The following is a 16,921-nucleotide window of genomic DNA, read 5'->3' as shown; positions in this document are numbered from 1 at the left end:
GCCTGTGTGTATAACACACTTCATTTGCTGGTGTACATGCAGATATATGCCTTCTTTTAAAAAAATTTTGAAGGTAAAGTTAGGGAGCTTATTTTGAATGTCACTGTGTGATGTTTGACTTAGCTAAGTTGCTTAAATGAGAAGAAGGAACAAATCTGAAGACTGACTAATATAGTATATAACAAGGGGTTGGGGGTATCTAATTCAAACTAGATGTAATATCATAGCCTGATCCCCAAGTTATTTAGATAAGAATATCTTTCTGACTGTTGTTGTTCAGTCACTAGGTCATGTTCAACTCTCTGTGGCCCCATGGACTGAAGCACTCCAGGCTTCCCTCTCCCTTACTATCTCCCAGACTTTGCTCAAACTCAAGTCCAGTGAGTCGGTGATGCTATCCAACCATCTCATCCTCTGTTGCCCATCTTCTCCTCCTGTCCTCAATCTTTCCCAGCATCAGGGTCTTATTCTAGTGAGTTGGCTCTTCGCATCAGGTGGCCAAAGTATTGGAACTTCAGCTTCAGCATCAGTCCTTCCAATGAATATCCAGGGTTGATTTCCTTTACGATTGACTGGTTTGATCTCCTTGTAGTCCGAGGGACTCTTAAGAAGCTTCTCCAGCACCACAATTTGAATGCATCAATTCTTTGGTGCTCAGCCTTCTTTATGGTGAAACTCTCCTATTCAAACATGACTACTGGAAAAACCATAGCTTTGACCAGATGGATCTTTGTCGGCTAAGTGATATCTCTGCTTTTTAGCATGTTGTCTAGGTTTGTCATAACTTTTCTTTCAAGGAGCAAGCATCTTTTAATTTCATGGCTGCAGTCACTTTCTGCAGTGATTTTGGAGCCCAAGAAAATAAAATTTGCCATTGTTTTCACTTTTCTCCCACCTATTTGCCATTAAGTGATGGAACTGGATGCTATGGTCTTGGTTTTTTGAATGTTGAGTTTTAAGCCAGATTTTTCACTGTCCTCTTTCACCCTAATCAAGAGGCTCTTTAGTTCCTCTTTACTTTTTGCCATAGAGTGGTATCATTTGCATATCAGAGGCTGTTGATATTTCTCCCAGCAATCTTGATTCCAGCTTGTGATTCATCCAGCCCAGGATTTCACATGTTGTACTCTGCATATAAGTTAAATAAGCAGGGTGACAATATACAGGCTTGACATACTTGTTTCCCAATTTTGAACAGTCTTTTGTCTCATGTTATAAGCAGTATACCTTTATGTGATCAAGTAGCCAGTGGCGTGATTTTCCTTGTCAAAATTTTTTTCTTTTGAAATTTCTCTACATGTATCATGCTTTATTGAAATATGTTTGATATAATATTTTCAATTTATGCCTATTTGTGATCATGGCTTGTCTAATAGCAAACTGAACCACAAAATAACTTGGGTATCTTTTAATATGCTTTAGTAGTTTTGTAAATTAGATTTTAATCAGTTATCACTATCAGAAATCATCAAAAAAAACAATTAAGCAAACATGAATCAACAAGTTGTCCAGTTGAAATTGCAAAAACCTTCTATCAGTCAAATGTATGCTATTATCATATATCATTAATCATATATATTAAATTATATTAATTATTATTATATAAATATATTATAAACTTCTGTGCTACTTAAAGCAGTTCAGTAACTGAATAAGGAATTAATTTCTTTAGTTACTAATTTTATATTAGATCAAGGATAAAAGTTTAATGTGATGGTGCCTGATAGTTAAATATATAGAACCTAAAACCTAAAAGTAGCATATTCTGTGTATTTGCTTTAGAAAATAAATAAGGACTTACTTAGAAGTGAAATCCATCAGTAGGTAGATTTTTCTTCTTGGTTGCTTTATCAGAAAAGCCCATCCTGATTTATTATCTTCCTTGGCCATTTTGTACCACAGGGTTTTCTGTCAGTACAAACCTCTGTACTATTAGCTTATATGAAGTTAGTTTCAAAGGTAACTATACTTTATAAAAAGTGATGAAACAGTCTAGATCATGTATATTTTGGGGTTTTCCAACATTGATTCGGTTTGTACATGTCACTGCTCCTTTCCTTTAAACTCGGCTGTCAAGATTTGCCTCTACAGAGAAGGTAATTTAAATTATTTTCTGTCATCATTTCTGTATGTTATAATCTGAAATTTTAGCATTCATTTGTCAGTTTATAATTTAAGATGTTGAAATAATTTCAGGAAATCTTTGGAAAGAGAAGACTTTGAAAAAATAATTGCAGACCAAGCAATTGCAGCAGGTAATAGAATTAAGTATGTGAAATTAGGAAATAATTTGTTTATAGAACTATTTCACCTGTAAACTAAAATTTTCTGTTCCTAGAAAATATTTACCTGGAGAACTAATATTTTCTTTAAAATATTCATGTTTATTTGGTGGTAACATCCAATGTGAAATGTTTAATATCATGTTTTGTGTTAATGTAAAGAATAACTCTTTTTCATACTTATACCTTTGTTTGACTTCAAACGTTTCCTTTTCTTACAATGTTTATTTGCTGAGAAATAGATAAAGCTGCCTGGCAGGCTGATGCATAGACATTCATATGCTTTGGTCTTGAACTTAGTAACTAAGTGTCCTTCATTTATGCATGAAAACTTCTACTCAACATAGTAACAAAAGTAACTTTTTAAAGGTTGGAAGCAATTATGAGAAATGTGAGCACTGCTCACATATTAATACTTAGTTTGGAAGAATCAAGCAGACGAGTGACTTTGTCATACTGTCCTTTTCAAAGTTTGAGTACATGGACCAACTGGTGAGGTTTTTTTTGAAGTAGAAGATTTGAAGAATTTGCTTCTGCTGCTGCTGCTGATGGCTGACTTGCACTGAACCCTCTCTCTGGGTCAGGCACAGTTCTAACATGGCCCACAAACACCACAGCAGTGCTGTGAACACGGCCTCCATGTTTCCCCAAGTTCCAGATGAGAAGAATGTGGTACAAAGAGTTTAAAGAATAAAGGACACTAGCGAAGGAAAAGTTGTGGAAAGTAAATGATACATTCCCAACACATTTTTCATTCAGGTAACATTACACAACAAGAATGCTATTTTGCTCAATAATAATAATAATAATAATAATAATATTTATTGCTATTATAATATATTACTTTATATCATCTCAGGAAAAATGACAAAACTGAATTTCACCACCAATGATATAAATTAATTCTGTATCTGATGCTTCTCTTCCAAGGGGGCTAGTACCCCTTCACAATATGTGCCACTGTTTCTGATGTTAACAAGGTGGGAAGACTTCTTTTGAAAGAGGTTTAATCCTGTGATTTCAATTGCTCTTTTACAGTTAAGTTTCAGGGTGATAAAAAGTCATATATTATACTCAACTGATCATTCTTTCATAATTAACCAATTCGGGTTTATATTTGGAGTTACTTGAATTTTAGAAATGAATTTATGCAGATAATTTGGACAAAAACGGTTAATTTTGGTTGGAACTCTTAGTAGCAGATATAAAGCAAGCTAAATTGTCAGATTAGGTGGTATTAAAAACAGTAGTAAAAATACAGCCCTGCCAAGATGATGCATATGATATGGCAGAAAATGTGTTCTGTGCTTTCAGGAGTTCCGGTGGAGATCCTCAAAGAATCTCTTGGTGAGGAGCTTTTTAAAATATGTTATGAAGAAGATGAATACATCCTAGGTGTGGTTGGAGGAACCCTGAAAGATTTTTTAAATAGCTTCAGCACGCTCCTGAAACAGAGCAGCCACTGTCAAGAAGCAGAAAAGAAGGGCAGGTTTGAAGACGCGTCCATCCTGTGCCTGGACAAAGATCCCAATATCTTACATGTTTACTACTTCTTCCCCAAGAGGATCACTTCCCTGATTCTCCCCGGCATCATTAAGGCAGCTGCTCGCATACTGTATGAGACGGAAGTGGAGGTTTCCCCGACGCCTTCTCGCTTGCACCAGGACTGCCGTGAGTTCGTGGACCAGCCTTGCGAGCTCTATTCCGTCCACGTCAGGAGCGCCCGGCCGCACCCGCCCTCCGGGAAGCCCGTGTCCTCGCTGGTCATCCCTGCCTCGCTCTTCTGCAAGACCTTCCCTTTCCACTTCATGCTGGACAGAGATATGAGCATCCTGCAGCTCGGCCATGGCATCAGGCGGCTGATGAGCAGGAGAGATGTGCAAGGGAAACCTCATTTTGATGAGTACTTTGAGATCCTGACCCCCAAAATCAGCCAGACCTTCAGCGGCATTATGACCATGCTGAACATGCAGTTCTTGGTGCGAGTGAGGAGGTGGGACAACTCCGTGAAGAAATCTTCCAGGGTAAGAACAGTTGTCCTGTTGTGATATGGAATCAATGATTTTGCTTTTAAAGACTGGGTGTGAAAAATGTAAAAATATACTGTATCACTTCAGAATATTTTAAACATTTTTTAATGTGGGCCGTTTTTAAAGTCTTTATTGAATTTGTTACAGTGTTGCTTCTACTTTATGTTTTTTGGCTTTTTGGGTGAAGGGAATGTGGGATTTTAGTTCCCTGACCAGTTTGCGGAGTCTTAACCACTGGACTGCCAAGGAATTCCCCAAAATTTTTAATAAAATATTTCTGTTTAAAATAATTCTAAAATACTTTGAAGGCTGGAATAAATTTAAAACAAGATTCTTTGTGCGTTCATTTGCTTGCTTACTTACGGCATTACTTCACAAATATTTTTTGAATGCAATCTACCTTTTAAAATCTTTGTGTGCTGTGCTGTGCTAAGTCACTTCAGTCGTGTCTGACTCTTTGCAACCCTATGGACTATAGCCTGCCAGGCTTCTCTCTCCATGGGATTCTCCAAGCGAGAATACTGGAGTCGGTTGCTGTGCCCTCCTCCAATGGGATCTTCCCGACCCAGGGATGGAACCCACATCTCTTATATCTCCTGTATTGGCATGTCGGTTTTTTACCATTAGCATCACCTGGAAAATATTCATGGAGTATTTTATAACTGAACTATAAAAATACTTACGTAAAAATATGGCTTCGATCATCACGAAATAGCTGACTTAATTTGGATAATAAGAGGATTTCTATAACAAAGAAACAAAAATGACTTGTTTCTTAGAGGAGGCAACTAAATGGATTCTTAAGTCCATATTGAATGGACATGGAAAAAATCAATAACTTGTTTGATTAACTGTTAGAAAATGTGGGAGAAAGTGTTCTGCTCTCATCTCATAGTAGAGAACCATGCATGATTTAGAAAAGAAGTTTGGAAATCACAGTCAATAGTATAACTGAGCTCATAGAAAGGCTCACGACGCGCCTGACTTCTGGACAAGTTAATCCAGAAGACACAGTCTCTGTCCTCCCAGATGGAAACAGCTTTATTACTTTTTATGATAAACACAGTACAGCTAAATGTTTAAAAATAGGTAACACTTTAAGATGTCCATTGCAAAATCAAAAACATTATGTACATTTTTGTTTAAAACAAAAAAGCTACTTTTTACAGTTCTTTTTTTATCAGTAAATGATATCTGTGTGTGTCCTTCCATGTCATTAGACACTGGCCTCTTTCACTTTTTCAAAGGCCATGTCGTATCCCATTGTGTGGTCATCCTGTATTTTGGTTAACCGTCCACTGTTGAAGGACGTCCAGGCTGCTTTTGTGGCTCTGTTTTGTTAACACGCATGTACACATCTGTCTCCTTCACACACGTGAGCCTGTGACCCGAGATGGGCACGTGAAGCCCCCTCGCCCAGGGGTCCTGTGCCTTCTTCTGCTGATGGCTGCTGCCGAGAACGCTGGAGCAGAAGCATCAGTGTGGCACGTGGTGAGAAAGCTTGGAAGCAAGAATTTGGGGCATAGTTGATTGAAAATCATGATTTCTGTGTAAACTATGATGCTGGGAAAGTTTGAGGGCAGGAGGAGAAGAGGGCAACAGGGGATGAGATGGCTGGAAGGCATCACCAACTCAATAGGCATGAGTCTGAGCAAACTCTTGGAGACAGTAGAAGACAAGGAAGCCTGGCGTGCTGCAGTTCATGGGTCACAAAGAGTTGGACATGACTTAGCGACTGAACAGCAACAATTCTACAGTATATTCTCCAGATGTCTGCATGCATTTTAGAGCTTATAGTAAACTGAAACCACAAGAGAGCCGATTGTTTTTGTCAACAAGTAGAAAAAACTCAAGCTTTAAAAACAAAGCTAGGGGGGAGCGGGGGACTAAGATCCTGCAAGGTGCGTGACTTGTTAAAAAAAAAAAAAGAAGGGATTATCACTGTATCTGTTTCCTCACTTTTTGTCTGTTGGGAACGTGAATAAGCCACAAAGCTTGGTCCTCCTTCTACGCAGGTGATGGACCTCAAAGGCCAGATGATCTACATGGTGGAGTCCAGCTCCATCCTGTTCCTGGGCTCGCCCTGCGTGGACAGACTGGAGGACTTCACGGGCCGGGGGCTGTACCTCTCTGACATCCCCATCCACAACGCGCTGCGGGATGTGGTGCTGATCGGGGAGCAGGCCAGGGCCCAGGACGGCCTGAAGAAGAGGCTGGGCAAGCTGAAGGCCACGCTGGAGCAGGCCCACCAGGCCCTGGAGGAGGAGAAGCGGAAGACGGTGGACCTGCTGTGTTCCATCTTCCCCAGCGAGGTGGCGCAGCAGCTGTGGCAGGGCCACGCCGTGCAGGCCAAGCGCTTCGGCAACGTCACCATGCTCTTCTCGGACATCGTGGGGTTCACGGCCATCTGTTCCCAGTGCTCCCCGCTGCAGGTCATCACCATGCTCAACGCACTCTACACCCGCTTTGACCGGCAGTGTGGAGAGCTGGATGTCTACAAGGTAGGCGGCCAGGCCCCGGATGGGGAGAGTTGGGCCTTGGGCCAGGAGCCTGTCCTGGGAGCAGGCATCCTGCCTTCACTGTATGGGTGTCTTCTGGCTCTGAATCTGCTCAGAGATGATTATTCCAGAAAGGACAGCCACTGTGTCTTTCCACAGAATGCAGGGTGACAACGAGGGAGTGGGCTGCCAGACCCTCAGAAAGGTGATGTTTTAAATTCAGTGAGCCTGACACTTGGACTGTGAAAACTGAGATGAATTGGTTTCGTTTTCTTTCCTTTTTTTTTTTTTTTTTTTTTAAGTATTTATTTTTTTGGCTGCTCTGGGTCTTATTTGCAGCATGTAGGATCTAGTTCCCTGATCAGGGGTTGAACCTGGGCCCCCTGGATTGGGAGCTTGGAGTTATAGCCACTGGACCACCAGGGAAATACCAAGACAGACTGTTAATCCTGAGATGTTTCAAAGAGGGAGGATGTAGCCTTTCCATCTGCAAAAGTAAAGAAGCAGGAGGATTACATGAATTATCTTCTGACAGATTCGTTCAGTATAGAGTAACAGGGTGCTTTTAACGACCAGGGAACAGAAACCCAAATCACCTGCTTGTCTGGTGACCAAGGGCAGGAGACGGCCTGTCTTCAAATCTTGTTTTCTGCCTTGTTTGCTTTGTAAGCAGAGAAGTGAAACAACCTTCCCCATTTCTGAAACAGAGGATATAATATCCATTCACAGAGTTTATATGCATGAATAACATGCTTTATGTCCTGTAATCTTCATGAACGGAGCTCTTATAAAGATTATGGTAAAAAATATCTGTTATTCATCAGCCAACAGGGTTGACTGAGTGCTTGCAGGGTACCAGGCATCCTTCTAGGCTCTGGGGATGCACGGAGATTGTCCCTGAAACATAATAAACTATTTTTAATGTAACTATTGTTAATAAGGGGATTCCCAGATGGAGCTAGTGGTAAAGAACCTGCTTGCCAATGCAGGAGACGTAAGAGATGCCGGTTTGATTCCTGGGTTGGGAAGATCCTCTGGAGGAGGAAACGGCAACCCACTCTAGTGTTCTTGCCTGGAGAATTCCTTAGACAGAGGAGCCTGGCGGGCTACAGTCCATGGGGTTGCACAGAGTTGGACTCGACTGAAGTGACTTAGCATGCATGGTTAATAAGAGAACCAATGAAGAGATTCTGCCTGTTTCTTTAGAAGTAAAATGTTTTCTTATGATTTAATGTATTTTACATAGTTCTCAGCATTGGCTTGAAGAATAAAGCATGCTTCTCATTTATGTGGCTTGAATCATGTTTTAATTTGCCACATAAAAAGCTGACATTTCAGAGCTTAACCTAACATGAAATAAATAAATGATTAAAGAGGAAACAAAAATTATTTATGGGACAACATAAGCTCTGCTTGGTTCCAGTCTAGATGCTCATGGTGAAACTTTCTCTTTAAAACAGTTCTAACAGGAAATTCCAGGCAGAGCTGTATTTCCCTTGGGAAAAAAGAGGTCCATGTATAATTACAGATAAAATAATTGGCTTCAGTTAGGTTAAGCCTGATGGCCTCTTGTGGAATTCACTGTATTTATTTGTAGACAGCTGATGTCTTGAGAAGGCCTCCTCTCAGAAATGTGAGGAGGTCTCGCTCTCCTCTGCAAACTGCCCAGCTGCTCACAGAAGCCACCCACTGCTGCATGGTGCTCCCTGCTGAAATGTTTAAAAATGTCATCACTCCTCTCTAGCGTTCAGAAGCTTACTCCTCATGGCGAGGATGGGGCGCAGAGTCCCCTGGGACCCGGCTGCTGTCCCAGCCAGTGAGTCTGTGCCCTCGTTTCACCTGCTATTCATGTCGACGCTGTGTGGAAACACTGGAGATGCTGTGAATAAACGGGGAGGGGGCCTCCCCTCAGAATACACTTAAGATACAGAGTGTGTTCCCATCACCGGCTCACCTGTGTCTGGCTGGCTTCTGGGGAACAGCAGGGCTTGTTTATCCCAGTCCCCAGTTGGACCAGGACTCCATTCAGTTTCATTTTCTTTCTTTCATTCTTTTGGTCATTTTCCTGCTTATTTGATTATTTATCTAGTGGTTTAGCATATCCTTGCTGGTCCTCCACAGTTTGCCAGCGTGGTGGAGGGTGGAGTCCAGTCCCTGTGATAAGAATCCCAGAGAAGGGAGGGGGCAAGGGAGGGACACACAGATAGAGGACAGGATAGACTCCCTGTGACACCGGGGACGCCATGCCACGCTTGCCAGCGCAGGGGCTCCAGCAGCGTCGATACTCAGCAGGGCTGAGGGGGCCTCTCCCCCTACTGAGTAGCTCTCTGAGCCCTGTGACAGGTTAGCCCCTAGGCTGAGTGCATCTCCGTGTGCGTGGCCGAGGTGATGCTGTTGGATGCTGGGCTCACTCACTGGTGAATATCCTGGGCCTCAGTGGTGGAGGAGTTGATGAGAAAGCAGACTCAGGGAGCTTGCTTTCTACCAGGAAAACAGACAACAAAGGCGTGAATTCACAGCACCCCAGATGGTGTGCTCTCTCTGGAAGGAAATAGAGCAAGTGCAGGCGAGCTGGGCGAGGGGATTTCATGGAAGCGGTGAGAATCGCCTTCCTTGCGAGGTGAGTTTTAGCAGAGCCTGAGGAAGCCAAGGACGTGTCTAGTGGTCACCTGCAGGAATACTGATCCAGCAAAGGAATAACAAATGTTTGCTATGTTTGAGGGAAAACAGGAGGCCAGCAGCTTGGGACAAAGTGAGCAAGAAAGAGAATAAGGAGAAGGATCAGGGGCAGCAGAAAGGCAGGACAAGAACTTTGGGGCAGCTTAAGGGCTGTGGCATTTATTCTGAGTGAAATAAGCAATTGCTGATGTTGTCCCCCTTTCTCTTCTCTCTCACCTTCACCCCTCCAGATTGCCAGCTTTGGATCAGAACAATGATATGATCTAGGTTACAATAAGAATTTGGGGGAGAAAAATGCACCTATTACAATTTGGTAGCTTATTTGTGGATTTAAATGGACTGTTAGCTTTCTATATTCAGCATGACAAATGAAAATCACTCATAACAACAATCATGACAATAATAATAACTGATCAATACATGAAATTCACAGAAGAGATTGATTTCCGATAGCTTTCCAATCACCATTGTCTCTGCTTCCCACTTGACATCTTAGTCTCTCTACTTTATGGTTAATATTCATGTAGACAGTTTATCGTTGCTATGACAGCACCAAAAGTTATTTTGAAAAGTTGCAATGTCAGTTTTAACCTTAACTATATCCATAGGACCTTGATTCAGTAGTGACTTTGTTCAAAACACTATTTTATGCTGAGAGGATATATCACCCAATATCTTAAACATATTATAATAGATTCAAAGTATGTCATTTGCTTCTACAAACTCCATTTTACATGGTGTGGGGAGAAAGAGGTGCAATGATGTAGGGGAATCAGCGACAAGTCTGGGAGCAGACACCCCTCCTGACACTGTATTCACAGCAGGGTGCTGCCTCTCAGCTTAGAAACCTTGTGAATTTCCTGGAAAGAAAAACCTTTTCCAAGAGTCTGTGATTGACTCTGATGTTCCATTGGCCCATGAAGCTGAGATTTCTGCTTCATGATGTAGTTTCTGCTCTATGATGTACACTCTGATGCTTCCTGGGTTTTTTCTTTTTTTTTTGTAATGTGGAGAATCTGTTGTGCATAGGTGGAGACGATTGGCGATGCGTACTGTGTGGCCGGGGGCTTACACAAAGAGAGTGACACCCACGCTGTTCAGATCGCGCTGATGGCCCTCAAGATGATGGAGCTCTCTCATGAAGTCGTGTCTCCCCATGGAGAACCCATCAAGGTGAGGCTGATCACGTGTTGTTCAGGAGATGTCACGAGAGTAATGCTGGTTAGTTAGTCTTGCTGTATCTCACTGTTCTCTGAACCCAGGGTAGGCAAGGTGCCAACGGGAAAGCTGGAAGGAAAGTCAAGGAGCTGGAGGAATTGCAGACACGTTTATTCTCTCCTGACTGGCGCAGAAGCCAGAGCAGCAGACAAGCTGTATTTTCTCATGGTTGAGCCAGCGGACACAGCATAACTGTGGCCATAATGCAGCCTCAAGGGCTTTTCAGGTGGAACGCTATCTGTTTACAGAACAGAAGTGGCCTGTACCCAAGTGGGTACATTGTGACACGCATGCGCGTGCTATAAGTTAGCTCAGTTGTTACATAACCACGTATTTACAACACGTGGGGCCAGAGTGAGAGGTCATGGGGTGAGAGAGCCTGACCACCACCAGCTTGGCTAATTAGCTTTTTCCCTACAGTTAGTTATCAGTAGAATGGTGCATCCATCAGGTTTAGTTGCATAGAGTAGATCTCCAGCTCACTGAAGCACCAGAAAATTTACTTCATGGTATTAAGTGGCTTACAGACCAGTAGGACCAAGGAAGCCATCCATGACTTGAGCTCTCAAAGAGTGGATCCTAAAGCCATGCTTCAGAACCATGGCTTCCTCTGTGATCTGGAAGCTGGTTCTAGAAACACACAGCCATAGCCAGGCAGGAAACCATTGTGCTCAGAAAGTAGCTGTCTCCACTACTGGCTGCACTGCAGAGTTGCACGCTGTAATTGCATCAGCAACGTGGAAATTCTGCATCATGACTCTCACAAATTGAATGACTGGAAGCCGGGTTCCTGCTGAGCCTGGGAGAGGGAGCACACAGTCTTCTGCTGTGCTCATAAGGGAAGTTGTAGGCAGAAATCCAGGTTCCCAGAGCTCATGCAAGGGCGTCTGATTCACCAAAACCTCAGCACATCTAGAAACTTCGAGGGAGTTTGAAAAATGTAGTTTTTGGTGTTCTGAGCCCTGCAGGGGAGGAATTTTACTAGAATGAATGTGGACTGGTAATCTAGCAATATTTTCCAGGACACGTAAAATTCCAAAATTTCTAAATAAGCCAGACCCCAGAATAATAATGTCTTATTGCAGATGATAAAATAAAATAAATGTGCTCGGCATAGATTTAATAGATAACACATGAACAGATATCTTTATTTGTCCCACTTGAAGTGAATCTGCCACTTAACTTTTATAGAACAGTCCTCAATTAATGACCTTCAGAAATGGGCCTTTGAAATAATATGGAATCCTATCTGGCATGATATAAAATATAGAGAGAAGGAGGAAAAAGAAGTTTAGCCAGCAGTTACACCGTAAAGAACCTGCCTGCATTGCAGGAGACCCAGGTTCAGTCCCTCGGTTGGGAAGATCCTCTGGAGAAGGGAATGGCTACCCACTCTAGCATCATGCCTGGAGAATGCTATGGACAGAGGAGTCTGGCAGGCTACAGTCCATGGGTCACAAAGAGTCAGACATGACTGAGCCATTAACTTTCACTTTCTTTTTCTCTCTAATGTTAATATTAATAGAAGCTGTATGTGTAAGCCTTCACAACTATTTTCTAAGAGAATGGTCATCCCAGTTATATACTGATGTGTGACACGCTTCTCTAAAATTAGTGGTGTAAAACCACAGAGCTTTCGTGATGCATTGATTTTGTGCAATGGAATTTGGATGAGGCATAGCATGAATACCTTGTCATTTCTCACAGTATCTGGTACCTCCACTGGGAATTCTCAGTGGCTGAGGGCATGCAGAGTAGCTGAAATTACATCACTTGAACCAGAGGATTATTTCAAGATACCGCCTATCTCACCTGCCTGGTTCTGTGGTTGGGCATGGCAGAGGGTGGGCATGGCAGGGGATGGAACCCACTGGGACTGTCAGCCCAGTGCTTACATGTCTTGCTCCATCTGGGCAGCCTTGGGACAGCCACACTTCTTACCTGGGGGTGGGTGTCCACGGAACAAAGTCAGTATCTGCTGTATGGCCTTTTACACCTTGGCCTTAGGAGATAAACGGTGACACGTCCACTGTATACTATTGATCAAAGCAACCTTAAGCCTGCCCAGAAAGGAGAAGACATAGATGCCAGGTTGCAATAGGAAGAGTGTGAAACAATTCTCCACTGTGTTTTAAAAGCATCACAGTGTCTGACTTTTCCAGATAGCTAATTTCTATAATTTTTTAGAAGATAATTATATTTTGTTTTGTTTTTGATAAGGAGTCTCATAGCATCAAAGTGAATGCCTAAAACATCTGGATTAATAATAAACCCAGTGATCTCCACTTAAATGGGTTTTATAATTAAGACGTGTATGTTTGGGAAGGGGGTTAGTGCCATGATTTTTGTCATCTGTAGAAATGTACTTTTATAGTTTCGCAATTGCAAGAATTATTTATAGCTAATTTCAAAGATGGTTACCCAGGTGATAATAATTTAACTTTACTGACCTATTAATTCATGCCTTTTTATTTGTACTGACCTAGGAAATTTCTGATGGCCTTAGGGGTTACTCATGAATTACCGCAAGTGCAGACTATTTTTAGTAGTGAGAAAAAAACACTAATGTATGTCATGGCAGCAGTTGTGACTTAAACATCATTTTACTTAGTATATATGTAGTATATGGAATGTATAATATAGTTGAACCACATTGTAGAGGAATCCACAATTCAGTGATGGACAAGGGCGGTCAAGACTCTACTGGATTTGAAGCTGTGTGTTTCTAGCTGCAAAGCCCAGGCTTTTACGACTTCTTACCCTCCTTCCCCATGAAATGGAATCACAGTGAAAGAATAGGAAATGTTTTTGGTTTCAAACTCTGTGTCTCTCTCCAGCATGTCTTGGGTACTAACTGTCTACTCGCTTATTCTACCGATTTCCTCACTAACACCCACCCACCCGCTGAGGCTTGGAAGACCGCAGGGGAACTGTGTCTTACGTTGGAGACCTCGCCCAGGCTGAGAAGCAAGCACAGCGGGAGACAGAAAGGGCAGAGTGCACTCACTGCATGCTCCGGGGCCTCCCTCCCAGCCCAGCAGCCAGTGTGCGGAAGGGCTCCGTCTAAAGTGGCCCTGGATGGGAGACTCCTCAGCAGATTTCCATTCGGGGCATGATGAGCACCTCACACTTTGGACCGTTTCTGTGCTTGTAAATTTACAAAGTTCTCTGATAAGAAAGCTTTGGAGTCAAGAGTGCGATTCAGGGCTGGGGGAGGGAGGGAGGGGAGAAAGCAAAGGGACCTTGGCCCTGTCTGTGTTGTTCGGATGTTTACAAGGAGGATGTGTTTCTATATTAATTATGCAATAGAAACAGTAAAACACTACAATGAACTTGTCCTATTAAAAGCTAGAATAACTAGGTACAAGGGAGAAACCGGTTAATGAGAAGAGTGCCCAAAGAAAATAAAAACTTATGAAAGTATGCCTGGTATTTATAAGCAGAAGATAGCCTTTTGTCACCTTTTCTTGGTTTGTTTAAATTATTCTTTGTTAATTGTTTATGTATAGAACCATGTTTTCCTAAGGAAGAAAAAGCCGGACACAATAGAAATCTATGTTTTTGTGCTTAAAGTAAAACTGATGAAGAAGAGGCTTTAAAAGTAATCCAATCCTGAGTTTTCTAGGTGAGGAAAGAGTACAAGGGAAATATGGAGATTTAGAGAAGGTCAGACAGCCAGAGGCAGAGAACAAGTCAGTGGTCACCAGTGAGAAGCAGGTAGAGGGAGAGGGCAGGAGTAGGGGTCAGAGATACAGACCTCTAGGTATGAAACAAGTAAGTTACAGGATGTAATGTACAGCGCAGGAAAAAGAGCTAACATTATATAATAACTTTGTGTGGGGCATGATCTGTAAAATATTGAACAATTATATTGTATGTCTGAAAATAATATCGTAAGTCAAGTATACTTCGATTAAAAAAGTCAGACTGCCAGCTATCAGCAGAATTTCAGTTTCTAATACAAATCCCCTGATTCATGATGTCATGCTTTTGTTTAAAAATTTTGCAGAATTCATGGTTTAACAAATGATTCTCAGAAGTTTCTAGAAGAGGTCTGAGATCAGCCATATAACTTGGGAAATCTGGAGTCTCCTGTATTCCAAATTACATCTAAGTGACTAAGTCTTTAGCCTCTGTGTACAATACAAGGATCTAATGGAACTTATTTTAATGGTCAACTGAACATAGAACTTGGAAATAGTAAACGTGGTGTCTGATTGTCATCTTAAACCTCCTTACTCTCACTTGCTTTGTTGTAGCAGTGATTTAAAAATCTGTGCCTCCTCTAAGATCAGCCAGTTTTCAGTCTAAAAGACCCCAGTTTAAAACATTGTCTTAACTGCTCTCCAAATTATCAATAGCTTTCAGAATTCCTAAACATTCACCTCAGTGTATTCTGACTGCCTCTTATACCCAGATATGGCACGACTCTTGTTTCCCATGGATCCAGATGTTGTTGACTGAAGTGTTTATAGTTGCTGCTATCCAGGCTCAGCAATGCCAGCTTTCTGCTTCCTCTGTCATTTTCTGCCTCAATATTACATTTTTTTTTCTCCCCGAGTTGGCCTTTTGAATAGTGAGGTGGTGTCTGGCATAAAGTTCTTGTGAGCAAAATACCTGAACTCCCACACTTTATATCCTGAGAAGTGACCGTGTTTTGGGAAACAGCTTCTGGGTTCCAGAAGTCCTGTCTCTCTCATCCAATGGACAGAGCAGGTTCACGTAAGCAGCCCGCAGTGACGGCGTCTGGTCACCATGGCGACTGTGGTAGGTTCATGGGGGGCTTTGACTCAGATAGGAAAGACGTGAAAAATACACGTTGTGTGATAAACCCAAGTGCATCCATGGAGAAGAGAAGAGGGCTGACTGATGCCGCACTAGGGGTTCTTCCTTGGAAGGGAGGAGTAGAGAAACATCGGCTGGAGGTTTGGAGGAAGGAGGAGGTGTGGGAAGAGCGAAGAGTATAATAATTTCAACAGGCCCACAAACAGCACTGACAAGCAGGAGTGTTTTTCCAGTGGCGAGAACACTGACTTACTTTTTGCTTTCAGATGCGCATTGGACTGCATTCTGGGTCAGTTTTTGCTGGAGTTGTTGGAGTTAAAATGCCTCGTTACTGCCTTTTTGGAAACAATGTCACCCTGGCTAACAAATTTGAATCGTGCAGTGTCCCCCGGAAAATCAACGTCAGCCCAACCACTTACAGGTATGACCCCACTGAACGCCTGAAATGTACTCTTTTATATGCAGTTGTCATTTTTGTTCATTGATTTGTCTCATTCTTCGTAACTTTTTCTTGCTTAGATAATATTAGAGAAAAGTCATAATTGTGTCATCCTCATTTTAACTGTTTTTAAACTACTTTTTAGTCTACTTTTTAGTCCTGAGATACCTGCAGCCTGGCTGTCATCCTTGATGTATATCCTGTCTCCCCCATTATTACCCTTTAAGCAAAGGGTAATAATGTATTCCTTCTTATGGGCTTGAGAGGTATTCTGACTCTGACCAGAGTTACAGAGACCGCACAAATTGATGGGCATGGTCCCCGAAAAGAATGCCCTTAATTCATGTGCCAGGTGTGTATACATTTTATCTGCTTTGAAAAATCAAATTATAATGGAAATCCTCGAAGAACAAAAAGATTTTCCAGATCTACATGGTAGCTAACATACACCAGGGCAAGTGAACTAGTCTCTATGATGGTTTCCTAGCATCTTCTTTCTACTCCAAGCAAGTGAACTAGTCTCTATGATGGTTTCCTAGCATCTTCTTTCTACTCCAAACAACTTTCCTTTCCAGCCCTGATTCTAAGTTGAAAACCTTGCTTTCTTTTGCACAAGAAAGGTTGAAACCTGCTAAGGACCGCGCCAGCTTCATGCTCAGATCCAGTGCACCTTGCTTCCTGGCACCCTTGACTGTGTGTGGTTCCTGTCCTGGGGACTGACAGCCCTGCTCTGGATTTGCTGTCCTCTCAAACATTTTCTTTAGAAAATATCAGCCCTCTCTATGTTCAGTTCCTCCAAGGAAATGATTCTTCCCATCAAAATACAGCCATATCTGTTTACTTACCTCTTTAAAGGTAACATCTTTGTTTTGCTTCCAAGACTGTCTCTGCTATCTCCTTAAGTTCCCACTCCTTTTCCAGAAAAACTCTGCACACAGCTCATCTATGCTCAGGGCCTCCCCTTGCTCTTCAGCTCACTCTGGGCAGCGT

At 42.2% G+C, this 16,921-nt stretch overlaps 1 protein-coding gene across 6 annotated transcripts in view; it reads left to right on the top strand.

Moving 5' to 3' along the window:
• GUCY1A1 (guanylate cyclase 1 soluble subunit alpha 1) overlaps positions 1-16,921 on the top strand; it is a 70,476-nt gene that overhangs the window by 40,131 nt on the left and 13,424 nt on the right. For all 6 annotated transcript variants that reach the window (XM_070474950.1, XM_070474955.1, XM_070474949.1 and 3 more), the window contains 5 exons: positions 2,197-2,255; positions 3,597-4,306; positions 6,328-6,813; positions 10,519-10,662; positions 15,759-15,913. In XM_070474950.1, coding sequence (XP_070331051.1) covers positions 2,197-2,255; positions 3,597-4,306; positions 6,328-6,813; positions 10,519-10,662; positions 15,759-15,913 — 1,554 coding nt within the window. The remainder of the gene's footprint in view (positions 1-2,196; positions 2,256-3,596; positions 4,307-6,327; positions 6,814-10,518; positions 10,663-15,758; positions 15,914-16,921) is intronic.

This window comes from Odocoileus virginianus, chromosome 12 (genome assembly GCF_023699985.2).
Source record: "Odocoileus virginianus isolate 20LAN1187 ecotype Illinois chromosome 12, Ovbor_1.2, whole genome shotgun sequence".
Lineage (NCBI taxonomy): Eukaryota > Metazoa > Chordata > Mammalia > Artiodactyla > Cervidae > Odocoileus > Odocoileus virginianus.
This window is presented reverse-complemented; position numbering and strand designations above follow the sequence as displayed.